The sequence below is a fragment of the Drosophila busckii genome, chromosome X (genome assembly GCF_011750605.1).
Source record: "Drosophila busckii strain San Diego stock center, stock number 13000-0081.31 chromosome X, ASM1175060v1, whole genome shotgun sequence".
NCBI classification, from domain to species: Eukaryota; Metazoa; Arthropoda; class Insecta; order Diptera; family Drosophilidae; genus Drosophila; species Drosophila busckii.
In genome coordinates, this window is record NC_046608.1 from 6,367,011 (window position 1) to 6,390,615 (window position 23,605).

The following is a 23,605-nucleotide window of genomic DNA, read 5'->3' on the forward strand; positions in this document are numbered from 1 at the left end:
AGCGACAATAAACAATAGGCAGAGCAGTCACAGTGGCAACAAAACGCAGCGCGTTTAGTTCATTTGCCCTGCGTATGCGAACATATACATACGTACATACATACGTATCTCTGTGTCTGTGTGTGTCTTATACTGGAGCTTAGTCTTGATTTTGCTGCTTAAGCCTTCAATTGTTTTTTTTAGTGTAACAACAAATAAAACACAATTAAAGATGTGATAATGATGCTACAAAATCACGTACAAAGAACAAGAGTCCTACATAAGAAGAACCACGACAAACAATGTTGCCGTTTTTTTTTTTACAAATTTTTTTTTCAAGTGTAAAAGAGCGCTAATTTCATATGTGTGTGTGTGTGTGTGTTTTTTTTAGAGCCTGCGCTACAAGCAAACAAAAATATAAATAAAAACCAAAACGAAATAGAAGAGCCAACAACAACGCATGTGTTACAACAATACTAATACATACGCACATACATACAACAATGTATGTATGCTAGTGTACGTGTGTTTGTGTGTGTAGGTGTAAATAAAATAGTTTTCAAAGCAGCACTTGTCAACAAGCAGTTAAAATACAAACATAAATATAAATGTTAAAATAAATATATACATACAACATATATAAAAATAAAATTATAAAAAAATATATAGCTCAACACTTCGCCTTTTACACGAAATCTTGAGCAATTTACACAAAAAAAATATAAGAATATAAATCGTAAATATATATGTATAAATATATATAACAACAAACAAACCAACAACAGCACTACAAACAAACATTTATCCATCCACAAACGAATTGTGTGCGACAACAACAACAACAATAATCTAAGGCGCGGTGTAGTGGAGGGGGAGGAAAGCTCAGTGCCCCAGCAAGTTCAAGCCGCCCAAAAGCTCAGGCCTCAGCCTCAATCTGGCGAATCGCAACGGCAGCAATAACAATAGAGCCGATGCCGCTGCCTCAGCTGCTAGCGGCGCAGCTGGCGCTGTAGCAGGCCGCAATAACAATAATAATAACAACAATAATAATAATAATAATAATAATGCTGCAGGCGGCGCAGGCGCCGATGCAAATGCAGGCGGTGGCGGCGGTGCGAATGAATGGAATCCGGAAGAAATGGATCGGTTCAGTTTTGACGACTCCATACGCTTCGAGGAGGATTCACTCTGCAGTTGGAGCTCCGAGGCAGAATCACTGTGCAACAATTGGCGCGGCTGGAAGAAGCCCAGCAACGCCAACGGTCCCGGCCTGGGCAGTGGCAATGGCATTGGCTCCAACGGCGGCGCTGGCGCAGCCAATAGCATCGGTGCTGCCACATATGGCGCGGCTGGCGCTTGTGGCGCCACTGCATCCGGCAATGGCATGACCAATGCCAGCTCATTACTTGCAGTCGGCGTCAACTGCGGGCGATCTTATGGTGAGTCACAAATTAAATTAAATAGTGTGTCTAATGAGATGAGCCTGAGATGAGTAAGGAAGCATATTTGTTATAAACAATGGATACAATATACAGAGCTTGCGATTTCACAACTTTTACTAAAAATCGAACGATTTGTGCATAAATGTAAAACGCTTACAAAAGCTAAAATATTGCATGAAAATCTGGGGCGATTTAGCTTTGCTTGAATACAAACATACATAATGTATGTATGTATGTGTGTGTGTGTGTATGTAAATGCTGAAACCATGTTTAACGAAATTCAAGTTTTTTTTTTAGTAACTTTTATTACACGTAATGTATGTATGTATTTTATTTTAAAGCAGTCTAGTAAATCGGTTCATTGTGCTATGTCAAATTACATTACATACATGCATACATATGTATGTGTGTGTGTGTGTATGTGTATGCATTTGTAAAATTGGCTCAAAGGCAGACAAAACAGAACAACAATTGCTGTTTGCGCGTTTTTTGCTTTCGCCTTATCGCTGAAGTCAAAATCACGACTTTGCGAACTTAAATGTTATTTTTACCTTTGTTACCTTATACATACATATGTTTGTATGTATATGTGATTGTTGTAGCCCATTGTTTTTTGTATTTTTTCTTCGTTTATGTCCTGTGCGCCGACGCTACGCTGCAGCATTATCAGCAATGTAATCTCAGTGCCGAGAGCAAAGCAGCCTGCGACTGCGTTTAAGTTCACTTGGCCTGCTAGTTGTGATGCACTTTGCCGTTTAAAGGGTGTCTCAATGTTGTGCTGCAGTATGTAACAGCCGCCACTTTTGTCTGCCTGTAACTTCAGTATATAAACCAAGCTGTATTATTAAAATTTGCTTTCTATATTCTTTTGTCTGTCAGTCTGTCTGTCTGCATCTAAGGCACTACAGTCTATAAGCCAAGCTATATTATTAAAATTTGCTTGCTATATATAATTACATACGTTTCAGTTGGTTATATTGATTCGTTAGTTTTTGGGAAATCCGTCAGGTGGGCTCAACTTGTATGCTTAGCGCTAGTTGCTGCTGCTGCTGCTGCTTTTAAGTAGTGAATGTGTCTAGTTGACGTGGCTATAGCCAGCTGCATTTTCACGTTACATACATATATGTATATATAGTTGTGTGTGTGTGTCTTGTAACCACAGAAAAGTAGTCGTCATTGTTGTTTTAGCCAACGGGGCAGCATTTGCCAATTTGCTTTTGCGCTGTCGTTTGTGTCAAAGAACCTTTTCAAGGATAATACGAACACAGACACACACACACACAAATGTACATGTATATGTGTGTTTGTGTGTGTGTGCAATGGCACCTGCTTGAACAAGCTCCAAGACTTGTAATGAAATTAAGAACCAATAACAACAAATGCTTCTTATCATTAACCAAAGCTGACATATGTATGTGTGTGTGTGTGTGTGTATTAGTGTGCCATATATGCCCACTAATTGGTGGCTGCTTATAATTTTAGTCTTGATAAGTCATGAGTGAGTGCCATGCATAGAATATGAAGAGTTAAGAATAATAATCTCTTAGTAGCTGCAGAGTATTTGCCATGTGCTGCATTCTAGCTTAATTTATATATGTATTTAATAATAACATTAGTCTTGCTATACATATATGCACTGTCAACATAAGTTTGTCATGCTTTGTTTTAGTATTTCCAGACGCTTTTAGAGCTTGTCTTATGTTGCTAAAATGTTTATATGTGATGTATACTGATGTTGTCATGCAAACAAGTTAGTTGTTGTTGCCATAACCTGAATTGTTGTCCACTGTGCAGTTAAAAAAAAAATGTGGGTAAAGCAAAAGCAGCAGCAGCAGCAGCAACAACAATAAAATGAAATTACGCCACGCAGAGATAAATGCGCTTAACTATTGCTTACAAAATTCTACGAAGATGTAGGAAAAAGCGCAAACCACTTACACACACATACATATGTATGTAAATATGCATGCATATACGATCATATGTATGCATGTAAAATTAGTATTCATGTTTAAGCAGCGCTTGACTAATAGCTCTTGACTCTCTGCGGGGAAAATGAGTGAGGAAAATTGGTGCCGTTGTGTCTGAAAGTGAAGCGACGAACGAACGAACGAATGAACGAGCAAACGAATGAACGAACACAATCAAAACGAACAATTTAGTAAGAGCGTACATGTGTGTGTGTGTGTGTGTGTGTGTGTGTCTGCTGCTTAAGATAGCCCACAGAAGCTACACAAATCGATATTGCAATATATGTATAAGTATTTATGTTTCATTTACACATGTGATCAACAAACTTGCCGAAAGTGAAAACCAAATGTATATCAATTTAAATTATATATAGCGCAATTTTGTTTATACTTCATGCTTGGGCGAACTTGCATCTTTTGTCGGGTGGTTGAACTACAAAAGTTTCCAAAACTGCTGCGTCAGTTGGCACAAAAGCAACAAGAAAAGACAAAAATAAATGAAAAGCAGCATTGCACTTTTAAAATTCATCAAATGTAAATCATATGTACACATGTCCCTTGTCCACTCTGAGATTCTGTTTACTACTCCAACACACGAAAGTTTATTCCCAAGTCCACACTCTTCTTTATTGCTGAGCAATGGGTTTGCACTGTGTGGGTTAGTGGCCCAAGCTGGACCCGCAGGTTGTTGTTTGTTTGTTTATTTATCTGAAACATGTTTGTTTACTCAGCTGCCTTTATGTTTTGTATACGCGTGCGAACAAATCTTGTTAAACAATATTATTGAACGTATTGAATTTCGCCTAAGCTTCGTTATTATTAATAAAGATTGTATAAACATGTGTGCTGTTTATTCAAAGAGTGTGAAGGAAGTGGCAGAGCTTCAAATCGAATATTTGCTTTAATACTAGTTTGAAAATTGAATTTATTTTTGGTTTTAATGCACTTTGCAGAGGTCTCACCGCTGGCGGAGTTGGCAGCACGCTGTGTGGCATCGTATATACCCTTTGAGCTTGTTGAGCATGTGTATCCGCCGGTACCGGAGCAGCTGCAGCTGCGAATTGCGTTCTGGAGTTTTCCGGATAATGAGGAGGATATTCGACTCTATTCCTGCCTGGCAAATAGTTCGGCGGAAGAGTTCAGTCGAGGCGATCAACTGTTTCGCATGCGCGCCGTTAAGGATCCGCTGCAAATAGGTAAGAACCAAAGGCAATAATTAATAATCAATTCAACATTTCAACACAACTTTGAATGTCCTGCAGGCTTTCATTTGTCGGCCAGCGTGGTGAGCCAAACGCCGCGCACTTTATTCAACGTGGCCGTGACATTCGATCGTCGTCGCATCTCCTCGGGCAATTGCACATGCACCTCATCCGCCTATTGGTGTTCCCATGTGGTGGCCGTCTGCCTGCATCGCATACATTGTGTAAGTTAACTTGAGCTCTATCTATCTAGCTGTAGTCCAAAACTCACTTTTGCGCTTTCCATTGCATTGCAGCCCCAGGAGGTTTGTCTACGCGCGCCTGTGTCCGAGTCCTTGACGCGTCTGCAGCGCGACCAGCTGCAAAAGTTTGCGCAATATTTAATCAGCGAACTGCCGCAGCAGATTTTGCCGACAGCGCAGCGTTTGTTGGACGAGCTGCTAAGCGCGCAGCCCACGGCGATAAATACGGTGTGTGGTGCGCCAGATCCGACAGCGGGCGCCTCCATAAACGATCAGACCAGCTGGTATCTGGACGAGAAGACGCTGCATAACAATATCAAGCGCATACTTATTAAGTTTATATTACCAGCGCCCATAGTTTTTAGGTATGCACAGTCAGGAGTCTATTGAATTGTGTTGATTTGTAAATTAAATTAAATTCTTATAGCGATGTAAACTATCTAACCAATTCGGCGCCACCAGCGGCAGCGGAGTGGACCTCACTGCTGCGGCCGTTGCGCGGACGCGAGCCCGAGGGCATGTGGAATCTGCTGTCCATAGTGCGTGAGATGTACAGACGCTGCGATCGGAATGCGGTGCGCCTGCTGGAGATTATTACCGAAGAGTGCATGGCATGCGATCAAATGTTGATCTGGTGGTTCCAGACCAAGCTGGCGCTCATGATGGGCTCCCATGGCCACAGTGGCGGCAAGCACTCGAACACGCACTCCAATACGACGGCGCTGCAACATGCGTGCAGCTCGCTCTGCGATGAGATTGTGGCCCTCTGGCGTTTGGCAGCATTGAATCCCGGCCTGGCGCCCGATGAGCGCGACATGCTGCATGCGCAGTTCACGGCCTGGCATCTGAAGATCTTGGATCGCGTGGTGAAGAGTCGCATGATGCCGTCGTCGTACACCAACAAGCATCAGCAGAACTCGCGCTCCGAGACCGAGCTGTTCATTGGCTTTAAGCCGGCCATCGAGGCGTGCTATTTGGACTGGGAGGACTATCCCATAGCGGGTGTTACGCACACGCACGACACCAATCCCATTTACTACTCGCCCTTTACCTGCTTCAAGCACACGGATGTCAAGGGAGAAGCGTCGCCCAGCACGGCGCAGCTGAACGCCACGCAAGCATTGATGAGCAATAACAAGCACTATAATTATTTTAGCGCTTCCAGCGATCATGCCGCACTGCATGTGCCCACTGGTGTGGCCTTCAAGCAGCGCCCCGAGCGCAGCAGCTATCGCGAACACTTCGATGCCAGCGGCGCTGAACTGTTCGCTGCCGGCGGCAGCGATGCAACGTCCATGAATGCGGTGCTGCTGAGCGGCTTGGCACGCGTCGACTTGCAGCCAATACAGCAGCAACAGCAGCAGCCACAGCAGCAGCAACAACAACAGCAGCAGCAGCAGCAGCAACAACAACAACAGGCGTCGAATGCTGGCGTTGCCAAGTCCTCAACGGCTGATGGCAATCGTTCCAGCGCCAGCAGCGAAGGCTTCTGTGAGAACGATGACTTTGGTGGCGACAACAGCAGCAGTCACAATTATTGCCGAGCAGCACAAAAGTCGCTAACAGAATCCGATTCGCAAAGCAGCTTTGATGCTGTAGGCAAAGACGAGGCAGCAGCGGCAGCAGCAGCAACAACATCAGCAGCAGCAGCAGCAACAGCAGCTGCTGCAGCATCAGCCGTGCCAGCAGCATATCGCCAGCAGACCTGCTCCAACTCGGATAGCTCATGCGCCTCCTCAGCCTCGTCGTCGGCTTCCAGCGCTTCGGGCAGCAGCAACAGCTCCAACTCATCGCTGCTCAAGACAGCCGAGGTGCAGCAACAACAAAAGCAGGTGTCCACTGTTTGCCGCAGATTGTCCAAGGACGAGAGCTTTAGCAGCAGCAGCGACGAGTTTATGCAGCTGGGCGCAGCAGCAGCAGCAACAGTTGCTATGGCTCCAGCCGAGGCGGACGCAGCATCTGCAGGTGACTTGACACCAGTGCCAAGCACGTCGGCAGCAGCACGCGCCGCTTTGGCAGCAACTACAAGCAATCGTAGCGATACAGCAGCAACAGCAGCAGCAGCAACAACCGCAACGGTTGCAGACAAGCCAGCGCAGCAGCAGCAACAGCAACCAGGACAGCAACAGCCACACATATTCTCCAACGTGCGTCCTTCGGAGGATGCCTGGGACATATTGCTGGCACGCGCAGAGGGTTTGCATGCGCATGGACATGGACGCGAAGCCTGCATCCTGGCCGTGCGTCTGGCCGAGCAAATGCTGGCCAATCCGCCCAATCTATTGATGGAACTGCCGCCAGCGCCCAAGCGCAAAGGCAAGAAACAAAACGTTAATCCCATATCGCATCAGCTGACAGTCGTCGCCTCGGCCACGCTCTCCAAGTGCGCCTTTCTATGCACTGTGCTCTCGGAGAACTCGGAGCACTATCACATAGGTTTTCGCATTTGCTTGTTCGCGCTGGAGATGCCACGGCCGCCGGCCAGCACGAAGCCCCTGGAGGTGAAGCTGGCCAACCAGGAGGCGGACATATTGGCGCTGCTCAAGCGCTTGCCGCTGGGCTCTGCCGAGCTGCAGGTGATTCGCGAGCGTGCCGAGCAGCTGCGCACGGGCACATTCAAGACACGCGGCGAGGCGCTGCTGCCCATCAACCTGGCCACATTCATATTCGATGCACTGGTCACAACCAGCCTGGTGAAGGCCGTGAGCAGCGTTACCTCCTCCTCCTCCTCCTCCTCCTCCACGGAGCTGCGACGTGCGCCCGCTGCCACGCTGTACAAGCAGCACAGCGAGGAGAACATGGGCTTCGAGGCCGCTGTGGCCGCATTGGGCTTGAAGGCAAATGTGTCCGAGGCGGAGCATCCGCTGCTGTGCGAGGGCACGCGACGGCAACGCGGCGATTTGGCGCTGACGCTGCTGTCGCATTACAAGGACGAGCCGCGCAAGATAGCAAAGATCATGGAGAAGCTGCTGGATCGCGAGATACACACGCTGCTCAAAGCGCCGCTGCTGCCCGCCTACTACTCCAGTCATCCGCCAGTGCGCACGCCCAGCAGCCAGCAGCAGAGCATGCGACGCGAGGATCAGCAGTGCCACAGCCATGACTTTGCAGCAGCGGCGGCTGCAGTGCCGCCCTCGGCTGCAGCTGCTGCTGCTGCTGCCTACAATCTGTGTGAATTGCTGCCGAACGACTATGGCAGCGTCGGCGGCAACAGTCGTCCGCATAGCTCCACCAGCGCCGAGCTGGAGCTCAGCATGTGTGCCCTGAGCATGGCCAGCAGCAGCAATCAGTCCTGCGCCAGCAACAGCACGCAGCAAATCCAGGCGCAGGCGCTGGCAACCAGTGCTGCTGGTGGCAGCTCATCGGGCACAGCTGCCGCCAGCACTGGCAACGGTGCCAGCAGCAGCAGCAATACGAGCAATAACAACAACAACAACAACAATAATAATGGGAGCAACAGCAATGCAGCGACCAACAACAACAGCAGCAGCAGCAGTCGCAGCAAAGAGAGTCGCTACAAAGGCAAACGTGCGTATCCCTCGATACCCAATCAGCCCTCGGAGGCCAGCGCGCACTTCATGTTCGAGCTGGCCAAGACTGTGCTGAGCAAGGCAGGCGGCAACAGCTCCACCTCGCTCTTTACCCAGGCCAGCACCAGTCAGAACCACCACGGGCCGCATCGAGCGCTGCACATGTGCGCCTTCCAGCTGGGACTCTACGCTCTCGGGCTGCACAATTGCGTCAGTCCCAATTGGCTGTCGCGCACCTACTCCTCGCATGTGTCCTGGATCCTGGGACAGGCTGTGGAAATCGGTGCGCCCGCCATAAGTTTCCTCATCGACACCTGGGAGGGTCACCTGACGCCGCCCGAGGCTGCTGGCATGGCGGATCGTGCCTCGCGCGGCTGGGACAGCAACATGATCTATCCAGCTGCTGAGCTGGCGTTGTCGGTGCTGCCGCATGCGGCCGCCTTGAATCCGAATGAAATACAACGCGCCATATTGCAGTGCAAGGAGCAGTCGGATCTCATGCTGGAGCGCGCCTGCTTGACCGTGGAGAGTGCTGCCAAGGGCGGCGGCGTCTATCCGGAGGTGCTCTTCCAGGTGGCGCGCTATTGGTACGAGCTCTACACACGCAACTCGCCCAACAATAGCGCAGCCGAGCATGAGCAGCACGATGAGCAACTGGAGCACTCGGCTGTTAGTCTCAGCGCGCTGATTGAGTCGCAGCAGCAACACGAACTGCAGCAGCAGCAGCAGCAGCAACAACAGCAGCAGCAACAACAACAGCAGCAACAACAACAACAACAACAGCAGCAGCAGCAGCAACATCATCAGCAGCAACAACATCAGCAGCAATTGATGAACGCAGCCGCCGCCGCCGCTGCTGCTGCTGCCGCCGCCGCCGCTGCTGGTGGTCCGCTGTCTGGTCCACCAGCACCGCCACCTTTCCAGCCCGGTGTTGCCACCTTGGCGCCCCTAGGCCTAGCGCCCTATGGTCCCTATACGTTCTGCCAGAGCATCTATGCGCATCATCACAATCTCAGTTATCCGCCTGGACAAATGCAAATGTATATATCACCTGGGCTACCACCACCGCCGCAGCAGCTCTATGCAGGATATGCGCAACAGCAGCCACCAGCGCAGCCTACGCCACAGCAGCAGCAGCAACAACAAATGCAACAGCAGCAGCAACAACAACAACAACAACAGCAGCAGCCGCCACAGTCTGCAGTGGTGCATGCTGCAGCCGCTGTGCATCAACCACCGCCGCAGGCATTCCAACAGCCACCGCCAGGCGCTTTCCAGCCACTGCCACCGCAGGCATATCAAGCGCTGCAGCAGGGACCGCCTGGTCCGCCCATGGGACCCATGGCGCCGGGCTACTATGGACCAGCAGCGCCGCCGCCGCCCAATGGACCGCCACCCGGTTCGCAAATGCGTCAGCATCCCGCCCAACATGCAGTCTATCCATTTATGCAGCAACAGCCGCCGCCACAGCAGCAGCAACAACAACAACAACAACAGCCGCCCTCACAGCCGCCCGTGCGGCAACGCCAGCCACATCAGTTTACGTAAGTCGAAAGCTATTCAAATGCAAATGCAACTGATCGATTGACCTAACAAATATGTTTGCTCCATTTAGACCCGCACAGCTGCGTTATCTGCTGGCCGCCTACAATGTGGGCATGCTGGCCATGGAGACTTTGGCGCGTCGCGTGCACGACGATCGGCCGCAGGCCAAGTATGCTCGCAATCCACCCTATGGCGAGGATGTCAAGTGGCTGCTGCGCATTAGCAAAAAGCTGGGCACGCAGTATCTGCATCAGTTTTGCATTTGTGCCGTCAACTCCATAGTGAGTCCGTTTGTGCTGCACGATGTGGCCATCGAGTCGGCTCACTATCTGGGCAGAAACAATCATCAGCTGGTGATGCAGCATTTGCGCTCGGCTCTGACGCCGCTGGTCCAGAAATGCCAGCAAATGTAAGTGGCAGCTTCCATTTATAGCTTGTGTATAGCTGCTAAGCTTTTCCATTCTCTCGCTCTCTCTCTCTCCCCTTTAGGTATATCCAATGCATACATCAGAAGCTATATCATCTGACGCAGGGCGACTATGAGGAATTTGCCAGCATTGTGGTTGCAGCTCGTGCCGCCTTCCAGATCACACCCGAGGGCAGTGCGCAGTTCAAGGATTGGCTGCAATCGATCAAGCGGTCAGTTAGGCGTCATTTCAATCCACAAACCTTCAGCTATTGGACCTGCTTCTATCGGCTAATATTTGTCTAGCAACTTTGTTTATTTAAAATCTAGTCAATCAAGCGGAATTTCAAGCATTCAAACTTCAAGCATTCAAAAACTCACTAAATTTGACAAGCCTGCTTATATATTTTCATATTTTTATTATTTTATCATGTGCATGCGAATTGAGCTGAGCTTAATAAAGATAAAGTATTGAGCACTTGGCCATGATTGTTAACTGAACAGCAGATATAATTATTGTGACAGTGTGACCAACTAACAAAGTACAGTCAACGCATTTAACACTAGCCCACATATCGATAAACAATTAGACAGAAATTGAGCTGCAATCACTAGCGCTTGACTCGTATTTATAAACATTTGATTGACATTTGATATTTTGTTTATTCTACAGCTCCAAGTCGTGCAAAAAGGAACTCTGGACGCAGATTAATGCAGCGCTGCAGAGCAATTCCAAATGACAAAGACTTGACTCCTGCAATCTGATGACGACGACAACAACAACAACAACAACGACATCATCAAACCCAGTTGCTGCTGCTGCTGCATCACAAATTATGGGCCTCAGCAAAGAGACAGCAGCAGCGTCTAGCAATATGTTAGGCCCAACAGCAACAGTGCCGCATGCTAGCAACAGCAGCAGCAGCAGCAGCGGCAACATCGTTGCTAACAACAGCAATGCGTTCGGCGTTGGAGTTGCTGCCGCCAGCATCAATCAAGAACAGGCAGCTGGACAGACAACACAGTCACATCACCATCATCATCATCATCATCACAGGCATCATCATTTGCTGGAGACGCCCAGCAGCAGTGGCGCAGTGGCAGCTGCTGTTGCAGCCGCTGCTGCGGTGGCAACAACTGCAACCACAATGGCTGCCACAACAACAGCACAGCAGCGCAGCTTGCAGCAGCAATCCACACCAGCAACAACGTATCAGACATTGCCTGGCTATTTTCCAGGCACTGCGCGTCCATTGCCGCCGCACTTGCATTCGCATGCGGCTTACCATCAACTGCAGCCGTTAAGCCACTACCATCAGCAGCTTTAACAACGTATCGCTGGCATTGCCCACAGCTGGGCTGCGTATAGCGCGGCTTATTTGGTTGCTAAATGCCGACAAGCTGTACAGCAAAGAGCAGCACGAACTACAGCAGCAGCAGCAGCAACAGTCGCCGCCAGCAACTGCTGTTGCAACAACAACTATTGCTGTGACTGCCGCAGCAGCTGCAAGGCGGCAACGTCGACGTAACGAGTTGTATTGGTGGCAGCTTTTGTTTCTGTGGTTGTTGTTCTTCTTCTTGCTGCTGCTCTCGATTGGTTTGCTGGCACCGTGGCCGTGGTTTTCTCCCAACTCCCCCCCAATTACACCACCGCACTAAGTTCATGTTTATAGGTTATCATTTGCTCTTTATACACATACACATACACATACACATACATACACACACATACACATCTATATATATAATTTTTATTAATTAGTTATGCTTTTTTCTACAGTTACAACAGTACAGCAGCAACAACAATTAGCAACAAAAAGCAGCAACATATTGTGTGTGCATTTTTAGACTGAGATTTCTGCCACACACACACACACACACTCACTCACACTCAACTTTTAAAATGTGTTCAGTTAACGTTATTTAAGACATCTTTGTACACAATTCATATATACTATGAATTTTATTATGCAATTCGTATATACGATTATATATGTTTGCCCATTATTTTTGCTTGCATTGCTTGTTCTTGCATATATCTATATATGTATACACATACATACATATCTTTTACTTTATTCACAAAAACACATTTTATTGCTTTTCATTTATGCTAAAATTTTCTATATACATAAATATATGTATATCTTTTATTATATCCAATAATTATATAAAACAAAAAACTAGTTTAGGAATTTTTAGGATTTTCAAATTTTTGTCACACACACACACACACCGATCAATATATTTATAAAGCTTTTTCAGCTGCCAAATATTTGTCCAAGTTTGTTTTAAACTTGCATAAATATTTGGCAAATAGGCAAACAAAATTTTAATTATTTTCATATCTATATATATATTTTAAACAAAAAACAGAACAGAAGCAACTTGGCAGGAAACAGAACAGAATCGAACATATATTATTAATTATTAAATTATGTGTAATTTATTTTAATTCAAATACAAAAACATACACATGCTGACAGCTTTCAGCACAGTACAGGGGAAATATATATATGTATATATATATTTTTATTATATATTATTTTGTTTTGTCAAAATACCTTTTTTATATACAACAATTTTATAAATATATATTTCATATATATATTTTTGCATACTATTTACACATACACACAGTTATAATTATGAAATTGTATAAAAAATCAAATCAAGTAGCAATTGTTTTATATTTTTGACTTAGCCTAATTTAAGTATGTTTTTTACACATAAATCATAATTTTTTTTTTTTGTATAAACTTTTATTTAAACACATACAAACGAAAAAAATTAAAACAACAAAAAAAATACATTTTATATACAAACAAAAAAAAAACACAAAAACAAATTAAGTGCAGTTTTGAATAAATATGGTTTTTTGGATTTATATCAAAACGCAGTTAAAAACGCAAAAAAAAAAAAGAAACAAAAAACGCAAGACACACCAAAAAAAGAAATTTTGTTTTATTTTATAATTTTTTAAATACTTATACTTTAAGCATTTAGCTGCTGACCCCAACTAATGAACGCGACCACGGCAAGGGAATGGGATGTGGAGGAGGGCGGTGTCAGGTTCAGCTGCAGCCTGCAAAATGTTGGGAAAAACTTTCGAAAAATCTTAAATTAAAACAAAATCTAAACTGCCACTTGCTGTTAGTAATCCACATACATATAAATTGATAAATTGTTAACTATAACTGGTAACTACGTATATAATTGATCGAACTTTTGTAAGGCTTGCAATTGTCTTTTTATGCTATAGACATGCCAAGTCGAGTTCTGTAAATATATATAAAGTATAAATTGAAACAAAAACTAACAAGCAGCGCATTTTGTGCAAAACTTATATAAATATTGTAACTTTCTTTTTTTTTTTTGTGTTTTTATATATACAAATATATATATATATATATATATATATATATAGTATATGTTAATCTACAATTTTTTCCATGAAAAATGCAAATATATATAAAGCTAAATATATAAAATCTAAAATGTAACAACAGAGAAGAGAATATAATAGCATAATGCGTATTGCTTGTTCCACATTTATATAGAACATCAAATATTTGTACATTATATACAAACTCAAACACATACACACACACAGGTATACAGCCATACACACATACATAGCTACAGCAGCAGTTCATAGTTGAAACATATTTTTTAAGTAACTAAATAATTTAAACGCCACACTGTGGGTGGACTGCGACGGTTACGGCTGCCACTTGATTCTTATCAATATGTGCCAAAAACAAGTTAGCAAAGAACCAATTTGGTTAACCAAGTCCTACCTAAACGGAATATTTCTGGCCCACAGTGCAGCGGCTCAATTCCTAAAACCAACCAAAGATCGTTTCAAATCTTCTACTATTTGCTATTAATATATATTTTTCAAATTTGGCAATTTGATTACACTATTGACTTTGAACCTTCAAAAATTTACTGAAACTTTAACGTTGGACTGTGCGTAATATTAAAAACTCAATAAACACTCGCTTTATGCAGCAATAGACAAGAAAATAATATATATATATTTACAAAAAAAAAAAAATTAAAAAAAAATACTAATTTCAATGTTTGCTTAGCTAACCAAAAGAGCAACAACTAATTAATTAATTATTTGTATAGTTTTCTTTGCACACACACATACACACATATATATGTATAAGCACACACACACTCTAACACATATACATATGCATAGAAACATAATGAAATATGTTTTATTTACATACATACATATATGGGCAGCCACATCAACCTTAAAACAAACATTTACAAGTTGTAAAAAATAATATATACATATATATATATATATACATTATATAGAATTATATATACTGCTTCAATCGCAACACCATCTCACTCACACACATTTACATAAATAGATATACAAACTTAAGTCGAAATAAAGCATTACCTCATACTTTAAATACTTATGATAACGGTTAAAGTTAGAAGAAAACTCTATATAGGCAATTGAATAATTTTCATTTTCATCTATAAAAATGCAACAAATTTGTTGATTTCTGTTTAAAAGCAAACTGTTTATTGTCAGTTAGTTAAGAGTAAAGCAAAACTTATGAAGAATCGTAGGTCGTTTGCTAATGAAAGCTTTGGTATTATATCAAAACTCAAAATGGCTCCACATGCTGCGTTTATGAAATATAAACTGATCTTCTATACATAGTACATACATACATACATACATACATATATATTTTGTAATAGAATATATGTATTATAATATATTTGTAACAATTGCATGTAGCGGCAATTTTTTAAAACAGCAAATCTCCTTTCGTAATTATTTCAAAATGATTCTTTTGTTGTTTATTGCTATTTGTACATTTGTGCACTGTAAAGAAGAAGAGAAGTAAAAGTTAATATGGAAACCTATATGAATATAAAAATAAACAGCTTGCTAAATAAAGTTATAGATAACTCGCAAAGTTAAAAACAAAAACAATACTTATTTACATTGCATATTTTAGCGTTTTAATCTAAACAAAAATTAAATAACAAAACATTGTAGCAGTAAAACGAAACGCTAAGAGAAAGTGTTTTTTTTAACTAAAGCATACAAAAAAAACAAAACAAAAAAAGTAAAAAATATTATATATATATAAAAGAAGCTAAAACATATTTATACACTGAAAGAAAATGCAAAGAGGAGGGCATGTTGAAAGCTTAAAAAACAAAATATGTATATGAATAACAAAATGTATGCGCATTAAGCATTTTTTACACCGCTGTAAATGTCAAGCATAATGTAGGAAAGTATATACACACACACACACACACCAAACACACACACACATACATGCATATAAATCATACATAATTTACATTATGTTTTTAACGTATTTTATTCGATTTCACATTTTTTAAATTTCAATTTGGCGCGCATTTCTTGTCCAGCACTTGAAACCAATAATTTAAACAAAACAAAAATGAGCTATGCTACATATTCTATTTTATAAACAACAACTCTCTAGTTCACACACTCTCTCACTCTCTCTCTCTCTCTCTCTCTCTCTCTCTCTGCCTATCTCTCTCTCTTACACACAAACACACATTCTCTATCTCTCTCTCTTCGACACACGCTAGTCTCTCTTACTCTTTTACACAGCGTCTAAGAATGGCTTTAAAATCGTAACAGCTTAATAAAACTAAATAATACTAACAAAATAAAAATAACAACACTTTTGCCAAGAGAAATTTGGCAAAAAGAAAACTTTAAAAACACACACATAATATATGTATAAATAAAATTACAAAAACAACAACTTTTATTTGGCAATCAAATTGTTAACTTTAATTGCAAGCAATCTTCAAAACAAATGCTATTTTCTATTTAAACAAGCAGCCAAGCCACAAGTAACTCGTTTACAACTAATAAACTAACTGCATAAATAGTCTAACGAAACAAACAATTATCAGTTATATAGTATGTGTGCATATATATAAAAATATATTATATATATTTGATTTTAAATAATGTTGAACACCCGAAAACATTAAGCAATTATAAACTTAGCTAACAAACCCCCAAAGCAAAGATATATTAAATATACAAACATAGCAGTTGAGGCAACTATTTCAAATTTTACTAGTTTTGAAACAAAGTAACAGATAGAAATGCGCATTATTATCAATTATTTTAAAATTACAATATATTTGTATATCTTTAATACTTATATATGTATATATATGTATATGTTATATATACACGCATATATACATATGTGTGTACATATATTTATATGTGTATATATAGATATATATGCTACATAAAATTAAAAAAAAAAAAATTAAAACAAAAACGTATATTAAAAAAAAAGGAGAATATTATACACCAAATATTAAAATGAAAATCAAGCAAGAAATACATTTTAAAACAATGAAACAAAAAAATAAAAACAATAAAAAAAAAAACACTTGAAAAAAAGCAACGGACAAAAAAAAAACATAAACCCCAACGTTCTTTAATTTGGTAACCATATGTATGTATCCAAGAAAACATAAAGCTCTGCGATACGTATTTTGTGAATTTTGAAATGGAACAGGCAGCAAGATGCACGGACAAGGAGCAAGGATATACACGTAAGTAATTCTTTATCATATCATTAACTTCATATGAAGCATCTGATAATATTGCATAGCTGCAATTTTTTATAAAATTACGATTTTTGCAATTGGAACTTTCACTTTTTATTGAATATCTCAAAGTGCTGCAGCAATAACGCAACTTTATATAATTCTATTATATATAATACTATAACAATATTGCTTTGCATTTTTACATCGAAATTTAACACCTGTGTGCCTATGGCCACTTTTTTATATTTATGCTGGCAACTGAAAAATATAGAAAAAATAAAAACAAACTGCTGTAGAATAAAATATATGTGTATATATTTTCTAACATACAAAAAACTAATGACAATGCAGTTCCAAAAAAAAAAGTGTTCGTCGCTACTTTTCTAGATACTAGAAGCTTGTAGAACAATATAAAATACAATATAACTTTATATATATATTAAAACTATGAAAAAAAAAAAATGGAAAATGTATGTTTAAACTAAGTTATATATAAATATGCTTTGGTTTTTTAGCTAATCGACGACACTCATACGGACTTGATGAAGCGATCCTCCCGGTCGAAGCGCTTCGTCTTATTCGCCAGCGTGTCGGCAGCTGTGGTAATCACGCTGTTTGTATTGTCAGCCGCCACATCCGGATGCGCTGCATGCAGCTGTTGCATGTGCAGCGTGAGGCACTCGCGGAACGCCAGCAAGAACTCATCGGCATTCTCGAGACTGAAGCACATGGGTGGCTTTAGCTTGATGACATTGTCGTTGGGTCCATCGCTGCTGACGAGCACCTTGTGCACTTGCTTCATGCGATCGACGACCCAATGGGCCGTCTTGGTGTCCGGCGTGCGCGTCTCCCGATCGCTGACCAGCTCAATGCCCACAAACAAGCCCATGCCACGCACATCGCCAATGCAGTCGAACTCCTGCTTCAGCTGATTGCACTCCCGCAGCAGATACTCGCCCAGCCGCTGGGCATTCTGCTGCAGCTGCTCCTGCTCAATGACACGCATGACGGCATTGGCAATGGCACAGGACACCGGATTGCCACCGTAGGTATTGAAGTATGCCACGCCTGTGGCATGGAAGGCCTGCGCTATTTCTGGTGTAGTGACCACAGCGCCCACTGGATGGCCATTGCCCATGGGCTTGGCCACGCTCACAATGTCGGGCACAACGCCCTGCGTTTCGAATGCCCAATAGTGACTGCCCACGCGTCCAAAGCCCACCTGCACCTCATCCGCAATGCACAGGCCGCCGGCGCTATGCACCGCATCGTACACAGCCTGGAAGTAGCCGGCGGGTGGCAGAATCTGGCCACCGCAGCTCTGCAGACTCTCGGCTATGAAGGCGGCCACGCCCTGGCCATTGGCCAGCTGGCGTGCGCATATGTCTTCGATGGGCTTGGCATAGAGCGCCGCCAAATTGGCATTCGGGTACAGCTTGTCCGTGAACTGGCCGCCATAGATATCCGGACAGGGCGCCACATGCACGTACTCCGGCTTCGGCTCGCCGCCTGGCTGATTGAACTTGTACGGCGATATCTCCATAACCGACTGCAAGTGTCCGTGATAGGCGCTGCAATTGGTAAGCAGAGATTAGGATTAGCAAACAACAAAAAAAAAACTGTTGCTAACTCTTCCAACTCACTGGTCTAGCGTAATCACATCCTGGCGCCGCGTATAGTTGCGTGCCAAGCGCAGTGCCAGATCGTTCGCCTCCGAGCCGGAGTTGACGAAGAAGCAAACGCTCAGCTCAGCCGGCATCTTGTCGGTCAAATTCTTGGCGCACTGCACCAGCTCATCGTGCAGAAAGCGATTGTTTGTCGATATTGTGGCCATCTGCATGGCGCCGGCTCGCACCACCTCCGGATGACAGTGGCCCACTGCAAAGGTAAGCGAAGTGCAAAATTGAATAAGACATTTGCTGTTTGTTTACTCAGCGGAATTCCCTTGCTAATCTTTAGTGCCCACACCCAAATTTGTTAAACTTTGCACTTATCAAAACCGTTTCGTTTCGTTTCGTTTCGTCATGGCCAAAGTGAGAATTTAGCAATGTTCACTATCTACACTATGCTTAGACATTAGCGAAAGGCGCCGTAAACTGTTTTGGGGGCGTTTATCGCGCCGTCTGGCTTCCGCCTTGGGGGTGGGGAGAGTACACATAAGTGGATTGAACTCGGGGCCTGTCATGCAGCTGCTCATCTGGCTCGCCAAGTGATGCGCAAGTCAGCGACTGATAAACGAACTGAAAACTGTGCCTGTGGGTGGCAGTGAGACGGGTGGGTGTCTGTCTGTCTGTCTGAGCTGTCACTCGCCACGCCTTGCGATATCACGTGAATCTCATGCTATTATTTTTAGTTAGACAACAAAAGCTCTCTTGGGTTGGGTTAATATATATTATACTAATTATACAAGATGATTGTACAAATAGTTTGGCACACATTAATAAAAGCCACGCACACTCGACAACAAAATTGAGATACAAGCGAAATGGCAAAAAAAAAGTTTGCATAGCTATAAACAAATTAGCAAAGCTGCAAATTTTAAAACAATTGTTTAGCCAATTTACAAGCAGCACATGCCACAAATTTGTTGTCTAGTGTTTTATTTTCGCAATAACATTATCATATGTATGCATATGTATTTGTGTGTGTGTGTGCATTATCTTGAAAACAGTTGACCGCATTTTCTTGCTGCATATATCGTTCTGCTTCTTGTTTTACTAGACGGGAAATAGGTATACTATATAGAGATCTCTCTTGTACTTTAGACATTATCTGTGCACAGAATTTTCCACTCGCAATGATTTGTGGCCCCCTCCACCCTTCTATAGCCAATGAGCCAGCAGCTGATTGCTCAGTTTGTGTTAAGCTTCAATTATTATTGAAAGTAGCACATAATAATGACTGACGCCTATGCATAGCAGTGGGGGTATAAAGTGCTGAGGGGTTGGGGTTAAGGGGGGTGGAGCTGGGTTGGGATGTCGTACAAAGTGCGCTGTAAATATTTGTTTGCTATTTGTTGTTGTTATCTCAAGTACATTTCCACTTGGCACGAGACGTTCACATGTTGCTGTTCACACAGATACGCACACACACACACACACAGAGAGACACACATAGAGAGCAGCACTTGTTAGTTCCATTGCTGATAAGCTAAAGTGCGAGTCACAGAATGAAAAGTAGCACGAGATCATAGAATAACGTGGCGATCGAAACGCGTGAGTAGAATGCGGCGACCCACAACTAAAGTTTCATAATCAAATACTATAATAAATGCTTGTTGTTGTTGTTATTGTTGTTGTTGCTGCTGTTGGTAGTCTAACTACACGTGCACACTGCCGCTTATCACGTTCATAGTTCCAGTTGTCTATGTAGGCTGACTCGACTTCTTTGCTATGATAAAGCGGATCACGTTAGCAGCATGTGTACAGAAATAGAAATAGCCTTGTTTACTTTGTTCTCCAATAGCCAATGGCTATCGATCAAAGCAGCGACTATAGCTTACTACCAAGTACCTCTCGTCTATCAAAATTTATATTGCCATGTAATGCAGCAATTAAATGGAATTGCCAATAGCCAGACCTTTTTTACTATCAATTACTCTATGTTGACATTGTAGAGTCTAATCTAAGCTTTGCTCTTAGTTGCTCTAATTCAATTTGTTTAAAACATATAAATCAGCAGAGTCCATCGGCTACCATCTTTAGTTATTCATAATAACTAATCTTGTACATAAATAAATAATTTAATGCAATTTGAAAAGATTTAAAATTAATTGAATATAAAATATATTACAAGCAACTTTTGAATTTAAAATCATTTCCATGCTTCACACTGAAGTGTAACTATATTGAGTCTATAACTTATCAATTTCATCAATAAAATACGCATTACAATTTGCATTTATATTTACGCATTACTAGTTGCACTGAATGAATTCTATAAATCAAATCTGTTTTAGCATTATACATAAATTGTGTAATTTCTTTCGAATAACAATAACAAATGCAACGCGTAATAATGAAAAATGCAACTGCACAACAATATTACTTACGTTTCTATTAATCAAAACTATCAAAACAAAACGCATTGTTTGTGATAGAGAATATTGCATACGTATGCAGTTTAGTATTATTCTATAAATAGCTAAAGTCATATGTACCCCTAGGTGCTTATCGGCCAACAGGCATTGGGAACAATGTATAGCCATATTTATAGAAGCTTATCAATTTTCAAAAATAATAACATGTAAAACATGCAGCAACAACAACAACATCAACAAAATAAATATGTAGGTATTATTTGGAAAGTGTGCGAAAAAGTTGAAATTTTCCATAGGCGGCAGCAGCAGCAGCAGGAAGTGTATGGAGGGTTCTATTGGGGCTCGATTAGTTGCTAATTTCAAAATTGTAAAGATGCGCACACGTCAATCTTAGTTGTTATTGTTATTGTTATGATTATTTGTGGTTTTTTTTTTTTTTTGGATCTGTTATGAGTGTAGTATCTTAATCACCCCTGGCTGGCTGACTGGCTGCCTGGCTGGCTGTGTCGGGGCCCGAAATCAACGGACAGCATCTACATAAATAATAGGCCGGCCCCGGCCCAGCAGCAGCAGCACCAGCGGTGTCGGCCCCAAGCAACGTGTGTGTGATAAGGTTGAGTCAGTATATTTTTTGCCAGCCAGCCAGCCCAGCGAGCCACTTAAAATCAAATCAGACAGAGAGAGAGCGCTCAATCGGGGCCTGAACATGCTTTGACCATGCCTAACTGAGTGGGTCGAGTCGAGACTTTGGGCAGGCAGAAGGCAGCCTTGAACTTGCTTTCTTTTCTGGGGGTACTGCAATTGCAATTGCAATGGCCATTGGAACTGAGCGCGTGTCGAGGGCGTCGACTTGTTGCCAATTAGTTGGCAACTTAAATAGAACATTTATATTGATATCAGTTTATTATGATGTGCGATTAATTTTTGGACCTGGGCCTGTGCGGCCAAGCCCCATTTATAAAACAGAATTAATATAAATATAATTCATCAGGCCCCGGTACACGTTGAATGACCCACTAAAACTTAGGGCTTATAAACGAATACAAATCTCTAAGTGTACAGTACAATCTCGATAGTAAGTAAAAAATAATTTCTAAAAATATTCGCTTAATCAAATTCGAATTCGTGCAAATTATATTCAACTTTTTGTACATTGATGCAGTATTCGATTTTGCTGTGTTGCCTACTTTCATCATCAAATGCTTGTGCTTATTTATACATTATTTAATAACAATTGTTGTCAACTTACCATGCGCCACATTATTTATGCAATCCAGAAAGCGTGTGCCCTCTTCATCAAACATGTACTGACCTTGTCCGCGGACAATTTTCAATGGATCAGAGCGATAAAATAGTTGGCAGGCTTGCCTAACGGTTTTTTTTTGTGGCAACATAGGTTTTAGTTTAACGGTGTAGTATTAATAAGTGCAGCGTTAAAAAGAGATAAGAGAAAAAAAAAACATATTTTGTTGCTGTTGTTGTTGTTGTTGTTGTGTTTTTCTTAAAGTTAACTGACACATGCATTAACAATTACAATTACACACACATACAATAAACATAAAAATGCTATCTGACGAGATCTGATTGCAACAAACTAGTTGCGAGGAAAATTACCTAAAAATACAGAAAACTAGTGTCGGGGCCTGAAAAACACGGACGAACCGAACCACTGATAATGCTTATGACTACAGGAACAAATACTGTGGCGTCGCAGACTATCTTTAAACATATACAATGTATATATACATATATATCAGTTTTATGATTGCCAACAAGTGCATTTGACGTAAAAAGAACTGCATTTAACTTTCGTTTTTGTTTGCTGACTAAATTGTTTCATATTCACGTTTTATAAACTAATTTATGTATTTGTTTTGGGCATGGCAATCGATAGAGGCCAAAAATAAATTGCGGCTACTTTTATAGATGCCACGAGTCGAAAAGTTTTTGTTTTTAACTGCTACTTAGCACATGACGCGAAAAGAGCATCCACCCACTTCCATCCCCCAGCACTCAGCATGAGTGTGTGTACCGTTAGCTTGTTGACCTTGACAGTGAAAGTGTTTCGACGCAAGGTCACCTTACAACAGGACACATGACAATGAGACGCAAACTATGACAAATCATTATGTGTTTAAACTAATGCTCATGCTTATGTGCATACATACATATGTGCATATGTATGTGTATGTGTGTGTTTGTGTGTGTTTTTATACTAACCCAATATGTTTCTTGCGTAGATTTATGGTGTCCGATTTAGACATTTGCTGGCTTGCCATTATTTGTTCACTTGCGTTTGGCATTTTTGTAATTTTACTTTAAAACTTTGATTTGCAAATACAAAATTAAAAGCGCGCGCACTTTGATTGTTGTGGTAACTAAAATTTTTGGAGGCTTGTCTCTCGCTTTCTCTGTCTTTCTTGGTCTCTTCTGGTTTCTGTGTCAGGCAGGCTGGCAGAATGGCAGGCTGTCAACGTATTTTGTTTTAAGGTCTTTTAGTGTTTAGAAATTGTCGGCGAATGACAAATTCTATGTGAGAGTTGAGCTATTTTATAACAACAAAGGCCCAACAACAACAAACCTTAACATTAATGTTAAAAAGAATTGAGAAACGGTTATGTTAAGTTACACAAGCGCT

At 42.0% G+C, this 23,605-nt stretch overlaps 2 protein-coding genes across 2 annotated transcripts; one reads left to right on the plus strand and one right to left on the minus strand.

Annotated features, from left to right (window-relative positions):
- Nucleotides 1–702: 702 nt before the first annotated feature.
- On the plus strand, nt 703–11,076 carry LOC108606467 (zinc finger SWIM domain-containing protein 8). The gene is made up of 8 exons (XM_017996590.2): nt 703–1,418; nt 4,345–4,587; nt 4,654–4,817; nt 4,890–5,200; nt 5,263–9,909; nt 9,981–10,319; nt 10,400–10,549; nt 10,990–11,076. Exons 1-8 carry the CDS (start codon nt 1,118–1,120, stop codon nt 11,054–11,056), a joined length of 6,222 nt encoding a protein of 2,073 aa, XP_017852079.1. The 5' UTR covers nt 703–1,117; the 3' UTR covers nt 11,057–11,076.
- A 6,320-nt stretch (nt 11,077–17,396) lies between these two features.
- Nucleotides 17,397–23,485, minus strand: LOC108607048 (alanine--glyoxylate aminotransferase 2-like). The gene is made up of 4 exons (XM_017997656.1): nt 23,188–23,485; nt 22,217–22,335; nt 18,572–18,806; nt 17,397–18,499 (listed from the first exon to the last, which is right to left on the minus strand). Exons 1-4 carry the CDS (start codon nt 23,268–23,270, stop codon nt 17,458–17,460), a joined length of 1,479 nt encoding a protein of 492 aa, XP_017853145.1. The 5' UTR covers nt 23,271–23,485; the 3' UTR covers nt 17,397–17,457.
- Nucleotides 23,486–23,605: the final 120 nt, after the last annotated feature.